The sequence below is a fragment of the Xiphophorus couchianus genome, chromosome 3 (assembly GCF_001444195.1).
Source record: "Xiphophorus couchianus chromosome 3, X_couchianus-1.0, whole genome shotgun sequence".
Lineage (NCBI taxonomy): Eukaryota > Metazoa > Chordata > Actinopteri > Cyprinodontiformes > Poeciliidae > Xiphophorus > Xiphophorus couchianus.
In genome coordinates, this window is record NC_040230.1 from 12,105,589 (window position 1) to 12,129,145 (window position 23,557).

Here is a 23,557-nt window from a genome sequence, read left to right on the forward strand (position 1 = left end):
GAGAGGTGAGGGAATGGTGCTTGATATCCAAAATGTAATTATAGTTGACACTAAATGATTTATTAAACTGAGAATAGAAAGGAAAAGCTCTGGGATCAAACCGGCTGTGCTGATGTGACAGAGGAAGACAAGAAGACAGAAGATGGCATAACCTTTCTGTTTATTCTTAGTATTCATTTAGGCATGAAATAAAGAAAAACAAAGTGACCATTTGTCAATACAAAACATCCGTGTGAAGAATTGTGCAAAATGGAAGAACAGAGAGACCATGTGGGGACGCCACACCACAAACAGTCCATCACAGCAGCAGTGATCAGAGAGGACAGACACGACTGGCTTAGTGTAAGGAGAACCTGTGGTGGCAACAGAGGAAGTTTCTCTCTTTGAGTCGTCAAAATGTTTCTGGAACCGGTATGATGTGATAACTCTGATCTAGCTACACAAAGCCTTTGTTGGGTGCAAGAAAAAAACAAAGGCTGGTCATGTTCAATACTTCGTCTTAACACAACAGCCCTGTAATTTAGAGACACCCCTCAAGTAAAAAGCCTTAAAGTAAATGACTTTTTTACTGCTGCAGCATAATCTTCTAACAACAACTATTGATAGACAAACATTTAGACAGGCAGCATGGAGGTGAATCAGAAGGTCCTTCCTGGTCAGGGATCTTTCTGCATCGGGTTTGCATGTTCTTCTTTAGCATGCTATGGTTCTCTCTGGGCATGAAAACATGACTTTTGGTTTGACTTTGAAATGGTCTTAGGTGTGAGAGACTGTGTGTCATTTTGGTGCCCTGTGATGAATTCGTGACACATCCTGAGAGAACCAGGCCCACAACGGGCAGGATAGAAAGAAATCATGATGCCATCCACTTACACTGCAAAAGCACAAAATCTTACCAAGAATTTTGAGTGTAGTTTCTACTGCAAATGTCTCAGTACCCTTGAAATAAGACAAAACTGATTCATAAGTAAGATTTCAGTAAGATACATGAGCTTGTTTTAAGTCAATAATTCCTTAGTATTGATGCAAAAGTTATAGTTATGGTTATGCAATAAGACATTTTTCCCATATAAGTTGAAATGTGTTTCAGATTATTTCACTTATCGCTAATACTTTTGTCATCAATATTAAGGAATTGTTCACTTAAAACAAGTCACTATATCTTGCTGAAAATCTACTTGTAAGTTAGTTGTGTCTTATTCCAAGTGAACTAAGATATTTGCATTAGAGACTAGACCAAAAACTCTTGGTAAGATTTTGTGTTTTTGCAGTGTAAGCATCCCCACATCATCACAGAGCCCCCACTGTACTTCACAACAGGAAAGAGATATTGTGTTTTGAATATCAGTCTTTTGTTTTTCACAAAACCCCAGTAATGTTTGTTTTCACAAGACTCAATCTGGATAAAGTTTACAGTTCCAGATAATGGCACAGGGTCGCAAACCCCCCATGTTTTAATTTGTGACCGCCGATTAGAATAAGTCTTTTTTTTTTCCTGCCATGCTTGCCATGTTTACAGTGTCTGTTGGATTTTATGGCAACTTGATGATACAAAAATGCCTCTAATCTTAAGTTGTCTTCAATTTAAGAGAATTTAAGATGTTGTCTTAATTTCTTTAAGACCTTTTCTAATTTCTAAAGACCATCACAAACATGCCTTTCTTGAATTACATATTCTCTGATCCTTTCCATCTTTCTTACGTTAAGTGGCCAAGAAAAAATAGACCTCCATAATATGTCATATGTATAAAGGAAAACAGAAAGTCATAGATTAATGACTTAAACTATGTATACTCTTTGATCACTCTTTGATACATAAACCTTTAAGTATGGATCAGTTTTGCTTGTGACACTTTTTTGTTTCTTTGACTAAATGTCAAGTTGGATTTTTATAAATATTTAATATGAGATTATGCTGCTGCACTAGAATATTGTATTTATTATAATGCTTTTTACACATCATCAATCATTGAAGATATTTTAATAATAATATTCTTAATAATAGCTATATTTTAGCCACCACTATTTGACCAAACAACCCACAGCAATCTTTCAAATAAATTTGCTGCTATTGTTAATTCCTAAATAAACTCTCAGACTCAAGCTATTCAAATAAAGCATATTTAGCCATCTGCATGCTACACATCATAAAATAAAGTTACATTTTCCTCTTTGCTTCAGTCACTCACTCATAGAAGCTCATTTTAGGTGAAGAAGTGGCGTTCAGGTGTATGTAAAATGTCCTGTTTGCCACCAGGAAGTGACTAAAGACCATCCAATAAACATCGTAGGCACTGAAGCAAAAACAAAACGAGCTCAAATATCAATACTTTACTTTGTGTTTAGTTTTTTTTTCTTCTTTTTGTGGTTCTGAACACATCCACGCTCTTGGTTTGAAACACAGTTTGAGCAGGCACATGGATACCAAACACACAGACAGTACACATTTCACTCTGTACAAACCGCCAGTGCATAGATTCAGCACACGTTTGATCATTTATACGTCATAAACCAAACCGTAGGCACACAGACGCAACAGACGGGTCCCGGACACACAACAACTGCAACACTGATATATCACTTCGCACAGGTACGACTTGTGGACGATAAGAAGCTCAGAAGATGTTTTGGGCATGCTGCGGTTGATGATTAAAGTGACGTAGGCTAAGCATGTTTAATACAGTGTAAGAGATATGTTTCATTGATAACTGCGCTAAAAGGAGCTAATATCTGGGTTGTTACATTAGTTCAAGACATTAGTGAAGATTAGTATATATAGTACCTGTAAAAGCATTTATATATTAGATTTAAGGTTGGGGAGAAAATTTGAATTAGTTCAGGTTTTATTTGTTTAATGTGAGACAAGAAGTGCTTTATACATTAGGAACATTCAGCCACTGAAGGGTTAAACTGGCAAACACATGCATTATTTACAGTGTGTGTTTTTCATGTGTGTGTGTGTGTGTGTGTGTGTGTGTTTATATAAAGGTTATTGTCAGTATTGCCAAATGTGACAGTGGTTCCCACACAGATCCAGGCAGTCCCATACAGTGATTTACATTACAAATTTTCATTCTGACTGTAGATGTTGTTGGTTTATACGACTCTGAGGCACATTTGTATACGTATATAATTTCAATTTGTGTTGTCTTCGTATCAAATCTGACATCTTCTTTTATGGCTTTTTAAGAAATCATCATCTTTTACTTCTAAGGATTGAACTTTCAGGAAAAACTACAAAGGAAGGCCAGCTGAGTGATTTACTTTGAATCATTTTGTGCTGCTTCCGTATTTCCAAGGTTTTTAGTTAATTCCAGGATATGAAACCTGTACCAGGGAAACACGAGGTAGAAAAATTTATTTCCTTACATAAATATGTAATTATTTATGCACCTGTTTTTTACTAGGGGAAACTTACAAGGAAATTGTTTTGGTTCCATTTTGGTATACCGCCGGACACACTCAAACCAGTTTAAAGGAGACAGTGTGAACGCACAAATAAAAACCTCACACTGTACTCACCTTAAAGAGACAGCTCAGGATTTTTGAAGTCAAGTTAAAGATTACAGTTAATTAACATCAAACCTGCAGTAGATAACTCATTTACAATAAATTCAGATTAGTTGATGTCAAGACCAAAATGAACTTCTACTCCTTTAAAAAAAAAAACACACTGGTTAATGTGAATACTTACCTAGAAATCTTTAAACTGTTGTCACATTTTAATTGGTTATTTACTAAAAATATAATGTTTATATACGTGGCAAAGTTTGGAGGCCGTGCACCACCAATAATCTTCCTCCGTGAAACATGGACTCAGAATGAAACTTGTAAAGTGATTCTGATCAGAGAAACTGTCTATTACAAAAGTAAGAAAGAGTAAAAATCAACAGAATAGCACTAATATAAACCGCTGTAGTATTTTTCCACCATGCAACACTTTATTCATATGTGAGTTACTCTGATCTTAAACACTTTGGAGGTTGCTCTCTCAGTTCGTTTCACATTTGAAGGTTTGTGGTGGACCACAGATCTCCATTTCCCAGATAAATAATTATTAGCTTCTGTTTATTTAATGCAATTGAAACTGGTTTAAAGGTTCCTACAGTTATTTGTTTTGGGATAGTAGAGGTTCAGTTTAATCTTGGCCCCGCTCCGACTAATCTAAAATAATCTGTATTTATGTAAAATAAAGACACCAAAGGACACTGAAGGTAAATGTTAACTCCTTCAATTTTTCACTAGAACCTCATTTAAAAAGCTGAACTATTCTCATAACAGAGAGATTTTTGCTTTTTGTCACTGCCACCAAAACATGTCAACATGTGCTGGGTCCAATTTGTCCTGTAAGAGGAATTCACTGGGATTTTTTACTTGTGATGCTAACTACCATTAACAAACATATTCCATCCCATTCTCAACCAGCAAACACAATCACATAAAGATTGTATGTGTGGGTTAATAAGATACAAACCATTACTCCTGCAGATTTGAGTAAGTTTTATATGTCTAGAAACCACATTGCATAGTGAACTTGATGTTGCCAATGGTCCAGCTAGGATTTCAGCTTAAGGCGGCCATTGTATTTAATTTTCTATACAACTCAATTAGACGCTGTCTTTAGAATAATAATACAAAAGCCTTTATTTAATCTATGGTTAGTGGCTGATTGTAACTATTTATTTTCAAACAATTGCATTTATTCCTTTCAATCGTAATGACAAAACTATCCAAATCTCTCTGGTTAAAAGTGTAGATAACATTGTTCTTATTGTTTTGTATTCGGCTTCTCATAAATTCAGACTTTCAAGTTTTAGTCGCATGTTCTATTGAAGGAAAGATCTGGTTAAATGGCTTTAAAGTAAAAGAAAACAGACATATCAGAAAAATTAGCAAGGAAAAACAAATAAACATGCTACTAGAGGAATCCCGTTCCACCTGTTTGGGATTTGTTTCAGAATTTCGTCCTTGGGAAACCAATATGAAGCAGAAACAGGAAGGTAGTAGGAAGTAAAGAAAGTTTGGACAGTAAACTAATACAGCTGGGATTTAAACAAAGTCATTTATAAAACCACATAAAGGTTTGATCAAAACTAGATCATCAGGACTTCAGGGATTTTCTGCTAAAACACATTTGAAAGATCTAAGATGTTTTCTGAATCTCTGCATAAAGGCCTATTAGTAGTGGTTAAGACAATGAACATTACTATTTGTGCTAATTTTTTCTATTTGGTAAAATTTCTGAAAATCTTGTTATTATGGACACTTCAGTATCAATAACGTCAACATTTAATCCATTCATGCTTAAGCTGAAGAAGTTTTGTTTTGTGAGTTTTATCCACATGCTGTTAGAGGAACAGTCTTCTCAATGGGAACCAGTGGTTAGTTAGTTCAAGGTTAATACGAAATTTTTGCTACACTGATATGATAAAATGCCGTAAACCCTTTTTTTTTTTTTTTGGATATCCTATAAAACACTTCATATGGAGTTAATATTTTAGTTGTAAACTCTGCAAATGATTTAATTTGCAGTTTGGCAGTTTTTTCCACTAAAATTAATAGAAAACGAGGCGACAAAACTAAAACGGTTAAAGATTAAAAGCCACTTTTGTTATTTAAACTGTGTCAGTCAGAAAGTCTCAAAGGTTAGAGTATCACTGTGGGTTTAGTATCGCCATCGCCCCAGCTTGCTGTGGTTTCCTCACCATTTTGGTAGGGGGTGTTTGATTGTCTGCGGTGGTGGTAGACGGGGATCTGTGGGGGTTCCTCGTGTTTTCGGAGCTGCGGTTTTCAGGTCGTAGTCGGATCTTTGGCTGCGGCGCCATCTTTGCTGCCCTCTGGAATGACGCTGCTGGACTTCAGCTCCACTTCGTGGGTTTTAGTGGAAACCTCTTTTGGAGTTGGGTCTTTGATGATTTCTGCATGATCCGGGCTTGCTTTGGAATCGGGTCCCGGATCTGGTGTGCCATTAGTGATGGGTTCTGCTGGGCTCGGTTTGGTGGGCTCAGGAGTTGAAGCCGCTGGACTCTTAGTGTCGGGTGTTGGAGTGGTGGCTGCAGGTGGAGAAATCTTCGGTTCTGGACTTGGAGTGGGTGCAGGCTTTGGATCAGCAGGACTTAGACTAGTCTTAGGTTCTGAACTTGGACTAGCAGCAGGTTTTGGATCAGCTGGACTCAGTCCAGCCTTGGGTTCTGGACTTGGACTGGGTGCAGGTTTTGTTTCAGCTGGACTCAAACCAGACTTCATACTCGGGGTTGGGCTAAGTTTAGCATCTACTGGTTTGGGTGTGTCCAGCTTTGATTCAACGGGCGGGTCCGGGGCTTTTTTCGTCTCAGGAACAGGGCTTGCTTTAGGTTCTGGTACCGGTGGGGCAGCTGGCTTAGACTCAGCAGCGGAAGGAGGGCTTGGTTTGATTTCAGGAGCAACAGAGATGCTTACAGCCTCAGAATCAGGGATTTGATCGGGGACATCAGTGTCAGTATCGAGTGGGAGAGCAGTGTTGAAGCCAACGCCGGAGTCACTGGTCTCTAGATTACCAACGCCAACCTCTTTAGAAGAAACCTCCAGACCCTGCATTCACACAGACAACGAGTGAACATTATTAGCTGTTCAATTTGAAGAGTCCGGGTGAGACGTTTACATACACTCATCATGGGTTTGCGTATTACACTAACTTAAGGCTTTCAAAGACACATTTAAACCAACTTCATTGACTCTTAAAACCAGAATTGGTTTCTCCAAACTACAGAGGGTCAAAATTATACAGGCCTTTATCCTCAAATTAGTGAGGGCCTGTGTATAATTTAGACCCTGTATGTGTTAGAGAAACGCCACAATAAATTAAATCTTGTGCACCCTTTCCTATTGAAAAGCTGTATCGCCACTTCACCCTGTAAGCAGAACCATCCAAATTAACCTTTGGAAGCCTTAAATTAGCATCATATTCATATTCATGACAAACTGGAGTTGAGTCCATCTGTTGCAGACAGAGCAGGAAAGGAAAGAAGGAAGGAGTAAGCTGAAATTGCATAGAACAGGAAGAGCGAGTCATAGCTCAGCTACAATGCACCGGGCATGGGCTGGCTGCAGGCTTTGGATCGAGGTTGAAACATATTTAACTCAATAAAAGGCCGCGGCAAACAGAAACAGTTTCAGCCTTAACTTAGGAGAACTGAAGGTTAGGGCAGGCCTCGGGTTTTCTGGGAGTTTGTTGTGGTGCAGAAAATCTGCATGTTTACTTTAACCTTTTCAGGAAAATAAGATAACCCCCAGAAGACCTGAGAAGTCAGAACAGTTCATAAAACGTGAACGGATCAGAGATACATTTTGGCCCTAAATCATTCAACACTTTTATTCTTTGTTGCACAGGAAGCCACTGCAAGGAATCTGAGACCTGGACTGATGTGATCCACTTTCTTGATCTTAGTCAGGACTCTAGCAGCAGCGTTCTGAATAAGCTGCAACTGTCTAAACGCAGAAAACAGCATAAAAAATATTCAGTCATTATTAATACTTCTCTGTCTTAGCTTAAAGAATTGGGTGTGATGTCTCCTTACCTTGATGTCTACCTCAGTGCTTTGAGATTTCTCTGTGTTGTCCGCTTGGGAATGCTTGGACTCCTCGCTCAGTTTAGTGATGTTCTTGACCACCTGTAACGATCCAGCACAAACACATGAAGGTTAATAATTGCATTGGAGAAACCTTCGTTGTCACATGTGATTGTGAATATATCAGACCTGTCTAAAGGCCTCGCCCTCGTCTTCTTTGCCAGCGTTCTGAGCCAGTTTCTCCAGTGCAGCAGCCCTCTTGGCCCTCTTCTTCACTTTGATCAGGCAGGACAGAAGGCAAACCAGCAGAAGGAAAGCCAGCAGGCCCAGCAGGGCAATGATAGCCACATAGAGGGACTCCATTTTGTAGGCTGTGGGGAGGCAGAGAGAAGTAGCATATTGAGATGTAACAACCAAAGATAAATTCCTCCTAATCAAGAAAGGAGAAAAAACACACAACCCCATTTCTGTAAGATGTGTGTTGAAATTACAGAGCGTAACATTTCTTTACAGGCAAAAACTGTCATGTTCAAACCTCACATACTAGACTAATATCTAACCTAACAATTTTGAAAAATAGAAATAATTGAAAAGGCAGTTTAGCAACAAATTTACTTCTTCTTATTAAAAAGAAGAAAAATCTTTAAAATTTTTACTGTCAGGTTTTCAACAACACCGCAGCTCTGAACATGTGCTGGTAAAGGTTTTAAATACTATACATTTAAACAAAGGGGGTCAAAAACTTAAGTCTTCTGAAAAATGAGTGTGACTTACTGGTACTGAGCTTAGCTGGTTCAGATTTCAATAAACAAACTGGACTTCCTTTGTGTCATTTGGTCATTATGACTGTAAACAAAAAAAATCCCATATGGAGTTCCTCAAGGCTCAGTCCTTTGAACACTTTTATTCAATACATGCATGCTTCCCTTGGCTTGAATTAAGTAGTATTACAGAATCATTTGTTATACATATGCTGATGACACACAACTTTATACTCCAGTCATCACTTGGTCAAAGTCCCTTACAGCCAGACATCAGTCAGGCTGCTGCCAGGGTCCTGACCAACACTAGGAAAATGCATCACATGACACCAGTCTTCAAATCACTTTACTGGCTGCTACTGGTCTTAGAAATATTGGGTGGTCTAGCACTAGAATGGCTGGAGTTAGGCCATTTTGACATATACCTATTCAGGCTAGAGATAGTCCAACTGGCCTGAAGCCCGTTGCACTGAAGCCCTTTTGTTCAGTAAATAGGGCCATTACCTAGGGCCATTACCTTAGAAGTACCCTGGTAATGGCCTCAACGCATCTCACAGTTGCACAATTGTTCCTTAGACTTCGACTTCGACTTAGACTGACTTTGTTGTCATTTTCAATGCACAGGGTGTATACAGAACGAAATTTCGTTGCATACGGCTCAGGATAATGTTTGAGGTTCCAATGTGAGTAAAATAAAATACAGTATAAAATATGAATATAAATCTAAATATAAAATATAAAGTGCAGGACTGACAGTAAAATAGAAGTTATTTAGCTATGTACATGTGCAAGGTATAAAGTGGAGACCAGTTTTTGAGTGCAGTCCAGTTAAGAGTTCAGCAGTCTGATGGCAAGTAGGAAAAAGCTGTTTCGGAACCAGGCGGGCCTGCACCGGATGCTGCGGAACCTCTTTCCAGAGGGCAGCAGGGAGAACAGTCCATGGTGGGGGTGTGAGGGGTCACTGATGATGTTTCGGCCTCGGGACATGCATCCTGCATCGATGGTTGACCTGACACTTCGCCCTTTTGCCTGAGCTGGGTGTGGAAGGTTGTTGCCGAAGCAGTTTCTCCTTGTGTGCCTTCTTCTCACTCACATGAGAGTTACCGAACTCTTTTGCAAGCTCAACCAGGAAGTCCACCCGTCTCTCCTGCACCCCAATGCATGCCTGATAAAGCACATGTGCATTCAGTGCTGCCATGTCAATCATGTTTGCCAGGTTTGCTGACCAGCTGTCACATAGTGATGGAACCTTGGTCACCCCCCGCAAGATTATGACTGAAATAAATGCCATTAGTTCTTGTGAACTAAATAGGTGAAGCAGTCACCTATTTATCCTCCACAGCACAAAAGGCTGCATGCAAATTTGCATGTGCAAAGTCTCCCAGATTTCTTTTGCTTACACTTTTTGCATGATTTTTTTGAGGTGGATCAACACAATTAATTTGGTTAGTTTATTTCTAAACTGTCATTTTATACCCTCTTAGCTTTATTTCAAAGAAAAACATTACTAATTTCTTTTAGAAAAACCTTTGCATATTTCTTGAAACAGATTGTATGTTTTGCAAACTCTATGTACATTTGGCAAAATGACCTGGATAATGCAGCACAACATCATGGATCAGCTGCAAAAGGTCACATCTCTCCAAAAACACTTCATGTATGCTTCAAAACTAAACTGAAGAGCACTACCTACAGGAGATCTGATCTCCTGCAGGTATCATAGATACCCACCCCCAACATGGACTATTCACACTCCCACCTTCTGGCCTGACGGTCAACGGCCACATTTACAATTGAAGAAGAATGCTAATTTGAGCCATCAGAGTCGTCAGGGTGGACTCAGGGCCTTTTGGCCCTGTTCAGCCATTCTGGGGAGAAATCGAAAACCCAGCCATTCTAGTCTAGATCAGGATGTCATACTCATTTTTATTTTGGGCCAAATCAAAATCATGAACGCTCTTAAAGGGCCAGTTGTGCCAGAATGTATTGATAAAACCTGTTGATAAACTGTTAACATATCAATGAATTCTTCAAATTGAATGAAATTTTTGAACATCTTTTCAGTCCGTTAAGGAATTTGTGATACTTTTTGTGATGTTTTGCAATAAAAATCACAAATCACAGTGTTTGTGGTACTATTTTGGAAATATTTGTGATATTTACCCTTATTTATGACGGTAAACGCAACGTTTTATTACTCGCTGTATAGATAGTGGACATCAGTTAAAGCTGAGGCAGCTGTTTAGTACAAATAAGAAACTTTTTGACAAATTTTGAGAGAAATATGCAATAAACTCACAACTATGTATTTGTGTATGTGTGAATTTCCATGATAATTTTCAAGAAACTGGAGGGACTGGTTAATATAATTTGGCAGTAAACAGATAAAAACTGCATTGATTTTATTGATAACTTAATGTTTAAGCACACTTAGTGTTTAGTCTAGCATCTAGAGGGCCACATAAAAAGCTATGGCGGGCCGGATTAGGCCCATGCGCCTTACGTTTGACACATGTGGTCTAATGGATCACATCAGCCCAGGTCTCCGATTCCTTGCAGTCCGATCAACATTTCGGAGTTGTCAATTTTGACTCAACAGAAATCTTTTCAGTCTTTTCTGTGTATGTGAAACATTTTGTTTAGCACTTTGTATAATTTATTAAGTTTTAAACCAAAGGTCATGACTTGTGGCACCAATCTAGTCTCAGTTTACTGTATTCCCGGCTTACCTTTCAATCCCAGATGGACGGTGGACACGGTGAATCCCTGCAAGTCCGTGATCTTAAAGAGTCCAGCATCTGAGCTCTTGATCTGATCTAGAAAGACCATCGAACCCTCCACAGAGAGCCGGTCCTTAAAACCAAGATCTGCCTGAGCCTGGAATGAAACGATGTTTAATTAGAAAACATGAATAAGATGTGCTGACATCTCAGTGCATGTAATGGGATTAATAATTAATAGCTGTCGTACTGAAACAGGTGATAAAAGTAGACAAAGATATTGTTTTTTAGTATTTAATATATGAGCAAATTATAGCTTGTCATATCTAATTCACCATAAGGGGAAGTAATAAAACAAGATAAATAAAAATAAAACAACATGAATAAATACTTTAAACTCTAATTCAATTACATTGTTTTATTATTTTGTCCCATTTTCTATCAGAGATTTAATTACTGGTTGCATGAAATCTAAGAAACAATAAATGATTCAAAAGATTTTCACATTATTTATCTAGTCAGTGAAATTAGCAACTATGGGCAACATTTCAACATTCTCAGTTTGACCAAATGTACTGAAACAAAATCAGTATAGAGAATTTAAGGTCACAATCCACAGGTATTTGTGTTTAGATCATTTATTTGGTAATTTATGTTTGAAATCTTGTCATATTTTGACTGTATTTGTTATTATTGGTAAGTTGTTGCCACATTAGTGAATTTCTTGAGCTCTCTTTGTGTCCCTGCAGCTGCTGCACATCTCCTATTAGTTCGTCTCGTTTTTTATCATTAGTGTTTACGCTCCTGGTTTTTAATTCTTCCATATTTCTCTGTCTGACCTCCACGACCCGCTCCAACTGCGACTCTAACTTGTTAGTTCTCCATATTGTGCATCATTTAAGAACACTGTTTTCTTTCTTTTCCAGTCAGTCTCTGAACTTTGGTCCTTTCCCAAACACATCATAACACAGATATTTTATACAGTGTCACATATTAACTGTGAATTTTGTCGTCCAACCAAAGAGAGCCCAGATTGGGTTGCTTTTTGCAACCCAACACAACGGTTCTAATATCTTGCAATATTTTTGAAGAAAATAAGAGTTTGTATATAGTTACACTTGTGAACTCTCCCTTGTCCATCAGCAGGACGGCTGAGGAGTCTGAATCTCGGGTGTAGTGGAGTTTGACCAAGGAGCTGTTTAGAATCAGGTTGATCTTCAGTCTCTCATCAGCAGAAAGGAACACAAAGTTTCTGTGCTCTGCAAGAGACAATAGAGAAGGGAGGCAATCTGATAACTTCACAGTCTCTCTGCTTACACACTGTAAGTGCATTAGCCTACCATTAAGATTTGAGTCTTTAAAAAGCCATTACAGCCTGCTGGGGGAGCATAAAACTAGAGCAACAACAACATCCTGAATGAAGACACTAAAGCAAATCATGCACAGGTAAAGATAAATATTCAGCCTTCATCTGCTGTCCTTACCTATGACATTCAGGCACACTTTGTGTTTGATAACCCCTTTGTTGTCCCTGACGGTGTAGCTGCCCTCATCGACGCCTGTAACCGCGCTGATGGTGATGGATCGCTCGCTGACGGTGATGCGACCTCGGTAAGCGTCGGTGGAGGCCCCAGTGGCCGTCAGCACCACGAGCGCCGGTCTGCAGGGATGAAAGTCGAAGACAGTGAACCTTTCTCAACCTTTTTCTCGATGCGTCTCAGACTTGTCTCAGCGCATATGCGTCAAGGCTGAAAAATGTCAGTTCTGACTCTTGGGTTCAGAAAGTCAGTGAGATTTCGCTGACTGTACCTGGACGTCAGGTTGGCCTCCACTGAACTGGGTTTGTACTCCAGAGTGATGGGGACGTTCACATTCACCACTGGCATATGGAAGTCCCCGCCATATTTGATGATTTGCTCGATGGTGCAGTCTGGAGGGTAAAACAAGGGGATGAGCATTTTATCTATGAGTAAACGGGAGCAGAAAAATTAAATAGAGTTGACAGGAAAGTGCCTGACAATTTCACAAAGGCCAATGAGGCTGGATTCTTTGCTTGAGCTGAAATAAGAGATGACAGGAAAACGGTATTGTGAAGGGAAGAGAAAGGAAAAACAGCTTGGCAGATGTAGAAAAAAAGGGACTAAATGCACAAAAGGAAAGGAGCAGTGACCCGAAAATATCAGGGTAATGAGAATGATAGGGTATGAACAAAACTAAACAGAAGGAAAGACAGAAGAGACAAGATAAGGACAGGAAAACAGAGGGGATGGACGGAAATAGGGACAAGTAAAGAGCTGGATAATTGTTGCCTGACATCTCCAGCTTTGCTCTTACTGTCAAAAACCAAATGCACCTCTTCATTAGCTCACATTATTCCCTCCATGTGGCTCTGTACCCACTTACTACAGTCACTTTCATCCACACTCTGAGTTTAAATCGTGATAATGTCTCTTGTGTTTGCGTGGGATTAGTCTGACTGGAAAAAGAAGTGATTGATGTGACAACACTGACTCTGATGCTGGCCTGGGGCCTAAAGTAGAAAACCATTCAGTGCCCTCCACTTTAATTGTAACCTCTGGTTAAGATTTGAATAAATTAAATAAATTAAACCTTTTGTGGCAGTAGTTTCCTCTCTAAAACCCAATTTAGGGAGGAAAAAATCCACATTAAAGCTTGGGTATGTAACTTTAATTTAAAAAGAAAATTGTATCATACATATTTGTTAAAATGATTTCAGTAACTACAAAAATAAACTACTCGGTGAGAAACAACCAATGAGAGCCAGGAGGAGGATCTTAGTGCTGTCAATCAAGCTCATGTACATGCTGCTCACACCTTTCCCCTTGCTCTCTACAGCTGGTTCACCACAACAGAGCCAGCCAAGAATGTTTAGACTAGTTAGCATGACAGTCAATGGTGTTCCTGTGACTGTAATTTTTTCCCCCACCATTAACACATTAAGCAGCATGTACACGAGCATGACTGACAGCGCTAACACCTTACTCTTGGCTCTGATTGGTTGCTTTTCACTGGGGGCGACGCATTTCCTCAGACAGCAATAGCAGCACTGCGAGAAAGCAAAGGAGATTGATTTTTTCCCAGATTATCTCTCTCATACAATACTTTCACAACATGAAGACAGTTTTAACAAATGTATAAAAGTTACAAAGAATTACTGATTTATTGATTTTTTTGTGCAATGGCTCAGAAGGTGAAGGTTTATCATGTAACCAGAGAGTTGCTGTTTTGAAATCCCACTCTGTCCATCTCACCAAAAGCCCAAAATCTCAAACTTTCTGTGACTAAGGTATAAAAGAAGCACTTCTTGGCGATGCAGATGCCCTGTGCAGAGCATCACAGGCCCTTTCAAAATGTGGGGCGTGGGCCCCCAGGGGGCACCAGAGCTCTTTAGGGGGACGCAACAAGAGGAAAAATATAAAGTAACAGACATTTAGCCAACTTCATAGCCATTCTTCCAGCCTCCAACTGTGTTTCTGTCATTGATATACTGTTGTCTGTAGGTAATTATATGTCCTTTAAATAATTTATTTGTTTATTTGTATTGTTGCAATATAAATCAAGTTTATTGTTTTGCCTGTTCATTCACCACAAACTCTTATAGCCAATCGAATTCCTCATAAAGAATAAGAAGAGCAAAATGTTTACAGAAATACAAGCAACAATGTGGCTGGGAGTGGAGGGGGGAGGCGATTCTGTTCAATAGAACAGGCACATAAGAATTATTTTAATTAGAATTTTTTGATAATTATTGAGTTGGTAAGGAATATATTTCAGTTTATATTTTATTAAATTGAGATACGCAGTAGGTGTTCACTTCTTCCTTCTCCTTTTCAAACAAAAAAGTCAAGAACAACATTTTTTTTTCTCTGTCTTACTGATTGCTTGTCTTGTTTGGAACGTGTTTGAAATAAATAAATCAAATCAAATCAAAGTGTGTTTCATATTTTTGATTTTCAGCAGAAAAAGTTCTGTTTTATCGCCCCTTCCAGAGCATTCTCGATGTGTCGTGTTGCTCCGTACCTCGGACTATTAGTGAAATTTGCTTGATGACACTATCATCCTTGGAATCCTTCAGGATGTACATCCCCTCGTCCCCTTCACTCACAGCCTCTATGTTGATGTAGTTGAGGTGCAGGGTGGGTTTGGCCCGAGTGCCGATCACTTTGCCGCCCTTCATCAGCACCGAGGTCTTCCGAGGGTCGGAACGGTTCTTGAATGTGACATCCACGTCTTGTGACGGCAGCAGGATGTGGAAATCCTCTCCATGGAATAGCGTTACGGATTCCTTCGTTTCTGGATCGGGAAAAAAAAGAGAAAGTAAGTAAACATTTCCCGTCAGAGGGAGAGGAAACCTCATAAGTGATGCATCAGAATCATGTGATGTGGTGATAAGAGGCACTTTTACCTTTTACAGGGGCAGAGATAGCTGCGAGATCAAATAAAACAGCGTTAAAGAACAATTTGAAAACATTTTATTTATTTCTAATCAGTTGTTTCCTTTTCTAGCATAACAAACTAATTAATATTAGACATCACTTCCATAAATAGACTGTTTCACATTCTTTAGTATAACATTCAATTTTAAATCAAAACATAACATGAAGCTGCACGATAAAAATGGTTTCTAATGTTTGTTAATGCATCAGAATCGTTGATTTTTATTCCACATACCTGCAGAGATAAGAAAACTGAGCGTAATCACTGTGACTGGCGTCATTTTGGAAGATTCCCTCATATCTGAAAAGGAAAACAAATATAGATGATTACATTTTTAAAACAAAAAAAACTTGTTTTTAATTGTGCTCTTTGTAGATATGTATAAAATTGAATTAAAAAATATTTTTTATTTTACTGCAGTGACTTAATCACACACAAAAAGATGAAATATGCGCTCAGAACCACACCTATCATCCAATAAAACGTAGAAAATATAAAGTGTCCACATTCCTGATGAAATAGCTTTTGTGGTGTAGAAAAATGAGACCAACATAAATCTCTTTAAATCCTGTTCCACCTTTAATTTGGAAAATTTAATCTGACAAACAAGCAAATTTGTTTAGCCAGTAGCATGAGTGTGTCAAACTAACATTTGGTAAAAACATCTTATAATTCGAATTCATCTTCCACTAATGCAGTGCTTTTTCATAGCATCCCACATCTTACCACAAAACCAGACAATTAAATTTAACTGGCATCTTCCATTTCTCATAAGAATAGCGGTCAAATCTCCTGAATTACACCAGAGTTCTGTTTTGGATCCAAACAATCCAAAACTCGTACGATTTTTCTTTTAATCCCAAGTAAATTCAAACTTTTGCTGGCAAGTTTTGTTTTTAAAATTTGTGTGTATAAACATTTCACTCTTGAGAAGGAGTAATTGAAATGCATAAATAAAAGTCCAAATGAATTATATTAATGCTGAAAATGAATGTGTGTGTGAACTTACAAAATGTATGTTGTGATCTCACATAAAAGCAATCCTAATAAGGAAAGAATTACTTTCAGTGCAACAAAGTGAGTAATCCCAATTAACAAGCAGAACGAGAATGGTTCCTGTGGATTTCAGAGTCTCATTTAAGTCCAGGCATCAAGACTGGACTTAAAGAAACACAGCTCTGGAAAAAACTAATAGCCCACTGCACTGAACCCCACTGAAAACCTCCTGGTTATTCCACCAATAGTTTTATAGTTTTATTGAACTATTCCGGAGTTAAAATATTAGTATTGTTGTTCCTACATAAATATGAACTTGTTTTCTTTGATTTATTTGAGGTCTGAAAGCTCTGCATCTTTTTGTTATTTTGACCTTTTCTCATTTTCTGCAAATAAATACAAAATATTTGCTGGGAATTTCAGAGACATGTTGGTAGTAGTTCATAGAATAAAAGAAAAATGTTCATTTTACTCAAACATAAACCTATAAAAAGTAAAATCAAAGGATCTGATAAGTTTAAGTTGTATCTTAAGTTTTTTTCCAGATATGTGTGCTTCTGATTTTACAAGTTCAGGAGAGGAAAGAAAAAGCTGCAGTGATGAAAGATGAACAGTGCAGCATGAAAACAGCTGACAGAAAGAGTTGAAGAATGGAAAAGAGAAATTTAAACCTTCTTTCTATCTTTCTTTGCTTCTCTCTTTGCATCCTTCCTTCCCTCCTTCCTTTTTTTCCTTCTTTCTTTCTTTAATCCATCCTTTATTTCCTTCTTTTTCATGCCATCTGATCTGTCTGCAGAGAATCTTGCAGCCTCTGCAAATTAAGTATATCTGACACTGTCTCTGGGTTACAGTTGGTCAACAGGGATAAAATCTCTCTGTATTGCAGATTCTGTAGAGAAAGCTGTTTGATTTTACAGCAAACCCTCCATTTAGTTAAAAATCTGCTGTACTTTTGGCAAATAAACAGTTTAAAGACCTTCCCAAAAGTCACTTATGTCTTAAAAAAGTCATTACTTGGAGAAGGATGCACATTTTCATGAGGGCCACCTGGCATTGCCATATACTGCTGATTGCTCGGCTGAATTAAAACATAATAGTTCATAAATCTTGAGACATGAAGTAATAGAGAGCAGAATAATGACTTGGCTAAATTTAAATCAGGAAATATGTAGAACCAAAAAGGGTAGCAGGAAGTTTGTTTTCCTCAGAAGAATTAAGCTGGAACACCAAAGGAGGAATTATGATGATGTTGCAGATTTATCTGGGGGGAAAACATGATGAAGGTTTGTAGAGAAAAGGTTTTGCTGCAGTTTGCTCTTACACAGCCCAGAAGAGGAATGGGAGGGACACCTGCAGTGCTTGCAGTCACACTTTGCAGCGGCCATTAAACATGCGGCAAAGATTAAAGTGTCTCTTTGCAACACGAGAGACGCCATAAGACCTGCCAGTCTGTCTGGAGATAACTTAAATTTTAATATCTACCTCCAGAATTAAGACATGTAATATTAGCAGGTTTCCAGAGAACAGCAGCTCCTCGTTGTTAGCTGTTATTTAATGAATGCATTTTGCACTGTCATAATCTGACAGCCAGAAATGCTGTTTCTAAAGCCTCTTCACTCTGGGCAGGGAGCCTAACAGCCCACTCATTCTATTGTATCTGAAACCAAATGTGTTGCACCAACCATTGTTTCCTGCCAGACAAACCATTAATACATTTACAATTGATGAGATCAGTCCCGATCTGTCTTTTTAACTTAATACTGGGGTTTTGAAACGTCCTGTGTAGGTGCACAATCATGCTCTGATTGCAGCAACAAAACAAATGACTGCTTGCTGTTCCTGACAGAAATGAACATTTAATTAAAGCAGTAATGTGAGGTGCAGGATTGGTTGGCTGTGGTGGAATAGCGAAGGGAAGCATGTCCATCTGTTTGTCACAGCAGTTGGCCTCATTGGCAATCTGTTTCAAAGCAAGATCCTGAAGCAAAATGTGAAAAAAAAAACTGTAATATGTTTTTCTGTTTCTGGGAAGCTTTGAAGCAAGAAGTAAAAGAGTCCCAACCGAGCACAAACATATCAACACAGAAATACAGGTGATGTAGTGGCTATGAATATGGAGCATACGACTGGAAGGCGTAACCAAAAAATTGACAAAAAAAAGGCAGTCGCACTAATTTGTATCTACATTTTATACCTTTACAATGTCATTTTTTGCTTGTAAAACTAAATATATGCATATATATTATATATTCTTGCATCATGGCTCACTGTCTTGGGTAGGATGTTCTGCTGGGTGACGCAAGTCCTTGTCAAAATAAAAACCAACAAAATATTGACTACAGCTCAGTTTGTCAATTCATACCCTCAGTGCATAAGTGCAGATTACAATTTTATTCCTGTAAGCAAATCGTTGTGTGACTGTTTACTTATTACTTTATTTTTCAATGTAGTTAAGAATTTCATGAGTTATGGAGATAAAAACTTTCATTAAACCTGATATACAATTTAATTTAAGTGTATATCTTTCTAGAAAAACCTGTTTCTGTTACTAATCCTTCTTTGATTAAGTTAATTTGTATGAAACATGGCAGATTATGACCCCTGATCAAACCAAATTATCTCTTTGCGATCCTCGTGTATTGATAAAGGTGGCAGAATACAATGACACAATTAAGTCGACGGGAAATAAGCAGCTGTCAGCATTTGACTTTGTCTTGTGTAAAAGGTGCAGACTGTTATTATGAGCTCATGATTTTAAACCTGACTTGTAACTATATCTGAGGCTCTTATTTTGAAGTTACAAAGGAAGCAGCTCCTGAAGTGCTCCGTTGTCTTGACAAAGGCTAACAGTGCTCGTTGGGCTGCTAACCCATCAAAGTTGTTACAACAGCTCTAAAGGAGTCTCCACACCTTTTAATTAGGCAAAAATTTGATAAATTTTATATTCAAGGCTAAAGAAGACTTAATTGTGAGACAGACAATCAAGAGACAAATGATTTTTAAACACATAGACAACACATTAACGGCTAAAGCTAAAGTTAGCATCTGACTCTTGTCAGAGCTAATCTTAAAAGGTGAAAAATTAGAAATACTTTTTTCTATACGTGAAAACAAAACACTGGATTTTTTGTACTTTTCTTACATTAGCATCATCTATTGAGGCAAGCATGAAAACCCCAATATATGGACAAATCTGGAATTTTATATTCTGCATTGATTCTTTCTACATGTGAAAACAACAAAAAATGTTCTTATTAATTAGGTGTCTAATAATTATGACTTAGATAATAAATATGATTTGCTATAATATAGCATATACAATATCTATTTGTATAGAAACATAAAAGATGTGTGTATATACAGTATATATACACACATGCTGACACACCACTCAGAAACGTATTATTCAGTATATTTGGGATAAATAAAGTATTTTTGAATTGAATTTGAATTTACTTTTGAATTTTCTATCATTTATACTCTGTTTAAATCATTACATTTTCATTGTTTCCTCCAACAGCCTCTATTTTCTTTTGCATATCTGAGTGTTAGTTTTCCATCCTCTTTCTCTTTCATAAATCTCCTCCCCTCAATATGGCCATCTTCATTTATAAATATCCCACTTTTCTTAAGTTTCTCCCTGATTCTCCATCCCTCTCTCTTTATCAAGTCTCTTTAATCCACTCCTCCTCATCATCATCATGATCTTCTACAATCCAAACCAGTGAATCCCACTCAGAAATCAAGGCCTGCTCCTGTGTTTTCCTCTCACTGCTCGCTGAACGGGGACAGACATGTCTTTGTCCCCCCGGCCTTCAGTGACTGCAGATGTGTGGGAGCCTACAAAGCAAACCCTGTGCCTTCGTCATTTCTTCTTCGTTTTCACTTTGCTGTTTTTGTAAAAGATTTGGAGGACATGAGGTCAAGTGCAACTATGATGTGCAGGGCTACTCTAAGTCAGCTCGGATGCATCTAGTGCTCATTTATAAGTTATGAGGAACCAAAAAAAGAGGAATAAAGGCTTCGTTATATAAGGAAGAAATGATTAATGTTTGCAACAAACTCAAGATTTTCAGAAACAACTCCTCTCACACAGGGCAGAAAAACCTGAAATAACTATACTGCTAGGACAAATTTCTAATTTCCAACATTTATCTCTCAGAAGAAGCCTGTAGCTGCTGATAACCTATTTCCTTCAGCTGCAGTGAACTAAAGGATCAGACATGTTTCCACCATATTGCTTGCACCTGTCAGCTCCATTAAAATCAGAGGACATGAGGGACGGGAGCGAGGGGATGGGTCGGAGATACATGCAGGAATAATGAACAGAAAAACAGAATATCTTTATATGTATAAGCCTAAAGTAAGACTCCATACAACAAATTCACGTTATAAGAAATTGCTTTGAACCATTAAGGTCTCATTAAGCAGGATGAGAAAGCTCCAGGCCAGAACCTACAAGATTAATCTCAGAAAAATTGCATTATATGACACCAGAGAAAAAAATAAGTAAAACGAATATATCAAATAGAATCTAAATGACTATATATTTGAATTTTTAAAATATATTTAAATACATATTTGGCATAATGATAATTTTTTTAAATATATAAAGACATTTCTGCATCCATATGCATATTTTCAGATATATTTATAGCTCTTATACTATAATTAGGTCTCTCCTGCAGCCGGTTCCATACCTGGATGGTTTAAAAAGAGCTGAAGATCATTTCACACCTTTCCTCTCCGGTGATAAACCTGCATGGCAGCTCAAAGTGTGGATCGGTCACATCCGAGTCGGGACAGCTCATCCAACAGAAAAAACACTGCAAAATTTAACCCGTCCCGCTCCAGACACATTTGTAGGATGCACACACACTCCTCGGCTCATGCAGGAAGGATAAAAAAGCCATAACCCGCCTACCTCGCTCTCCCGCCGGCCGGTCAGGGATGCAGTCCGGCTGATGCTGATGTAAGGACGCCTTTCAGAGGTGATTCTGTGCAGGAATGCTTGCCTGCTCGCCCTCCCTTCCTGCCTCCTCTGAGGAGCTGCACTTCACGACTCGAGCACCAACATTTGGAAGACGATCAGAATATGTCGGGCTCCGCTCTCGGAACCACTCGACTCGAGTTCGGGAAACACCGGGGCCACGGCGTCCAGAACTACACAGATTAAAATCTGTGTTAGTTTAAGCCATCTGCTACTTTGGCGACATTATTTACGTCAGAATAATATTTGAAATATATTTTCTTCATTGTTTCTGTAGAATAATCCCTTCTGTTATAGCTTTTATTTCGTAAAAATAAGATAATCTTTTATTGGTCCCATTTTATTAATGCCAGGTCAGGGGTGTCCAAAGTGCGGTGCGCGGGCAATTTGCGGCCCTTGATTTTGTGTGTTTCACACTGCAATTCAAAAACAGTTCATGCTGAAAGACACTATCGAGATGTTTTCACTAACAAATCAAAAATATTTATTAAAAAGGACGAAATTAGGCTGCGACAGACTGGCGACCTGCCCAGGGTGACCCCACCTCTCGCCCGAAAGTTAGCTGGAGATAGACACCAGGACCCCTCCTGACCCCACTAGGGACAAAGGTGTGTCAAGAAAATCCGAGCTCATCCCACTTCCCCATGCTGGAGATTTAAGTTTAACAGTAATAATAAATAAAGTTATCTTTAAAATGAATCACTCAAGTGATATCAAGGCCCAACAGTAGACTTAAGTGTCAATAAAATAAATCTAGTTGTGTGTGTTGTTTTTGTCTCATGCAAACTTTGCTTTAATTCTACTTTTTTCTATCTAATCATAAGAAATCATAGTCAGTCAGAGAGAGTCATTAAACAAGAAAAGCAGGTTTCCTGGAAAAAGAGGAAGTAAGTTTCCAGCCTGCAGATTTATAAAAATAGCTGAGACTATTCCTTAGTTTAAAGCATGAAAGTTTTAAAGAATGAAATCTAAACATTATTAGTAATTGGATAAGATTCAAAGTAAAATACTTATATTAATATTGGTTTACTTGTAATAATACTTACACTTATATTTGTGGGAACACTTACAAGAAAAACAAGTAACTGTAACTTTAGTAGTAAATAATTAGAATCATGTATTATTCTTGGTTTCTTTTCAGAAAAACATCTGTAATAACTCACATTAAGATCATAATAAGAGTAACTAATAAGTTATGGATATAAAATCATAAATGAATGATAGATCAGAGAAGCTGAAGAAAATAAATGGGATATAAGTTATGGTTATAAAATTATAAATGAATGCTAAATCAGAGAAGCTAAAGAAAATAAATGTGATATAAATGTGATTTTGACATTAAACTTGAAATGGTGTAAAAGGTTGTAAAACTGCAATTAAACATCACTGATATGTTGGAGGTAGATGGTAGGTGAAAGGTGAAACGTTTCAGAGAAAATGTCGTGCAGGCAAGGGACATAGGAGGTTGAGCAACCCTGAGACATTAGCACAGACATCAGGAAATGTCTGTAAGACAGTGATGGATATGAGATCATCTGTCTAAGCAGACAGCAGGCGCACCACGGGGGTGGATAAACCCTATAAAAGGTGGGTGCAAAAGAGGAACCTTTTGTTGGATCCTCCGGGCAGCTTCGAGCCAAGATCGAGATGGACAAAGAACTCTGCAGCTGAAGAAGAGCCGGGGCCACGGAGCCGGAGACTGTCCTGCACATGGAGACCAACCCGTCTGGCCCACAATCTGTGGCTTCGAATCGCACTTCTCTCATCGGCTGGGTTCAGACCCCAAAGACAAAGATGAAGACAAAGGCAAAGACAAAGAAGAAGAACTGGTGCCTTTTTTCCTGCCAGCACCAAGTCCTGTGTGACCTCAGCATCCATGCGGAGAATAGGCTCATCAGACCTACAGAGATTCCTGCCTCCACCGATCAACTTCCTCCTCCAGCTGCAACACCTTCTTCATCATCAAGCCAGGTCTGGGGTTCGAGACGCCAAACTCCGTCCGTCTCTCTCAAAGGTTCCCTTTTTTAGTTCTCAGTGTCAGCAGTAGGGAAAGATAGACTAGATGATTGATTTTACTTATTTGAT

General features: G+C 38.3%; 1 protein-coding gene across 2 annotated transcripts; it reads right to left on the minus strand.

Annotated features, from left to right (window-relative positions):
- Window positions 1-141: 141 nt before the first annotated feature.
- Window positions 142-21,624, minus strand: LOC114138899 (cadherin-related family member 5). 2 transcript variants are annotated; one of them, XM_028008377.1, is made up of 12 exons: window positions 21,407-21,624; window positions 21,183-21,308; window positions 15,721-15,786; window positions 15,455-15,475; window positions 15,070-15,342; window positions 12,838-12,958; window positions 12,513-12,688; window positions 12,145-12,287; window positions 11,038-11,185; window positions 7,737-7,918; window positions 7,557-7,649; window positions 142-6,570 (listed from the first exon to the last, which is right to left on the minus strand). In XM_028008377.1, the coding sequence occupies exons 3-12, from the start codon at window positions 15,782-15,784 to the stop codon at window positions 5,791-5,793; spliced, it is 2,001 nt and encodes a 666-aa protein (XP_027864178.1). In that variant the 5' UTR covers window positions 15,785-15,786; window positions 21,183-21,308; window positions 21,407-21,624; the 3' UTR covers window positions 142-5,790. The 2 variants fall into 2 exon arrangements, with proteins under 2 accessions (XP_027864178.1, XP_027864189.1); XM_028008388.1 differs by lacking the exon at window positions 21,183-21,308.
- Between the last annotated feature and the right edge of the window lie 1,933 nt (window positions 21,625-23,557).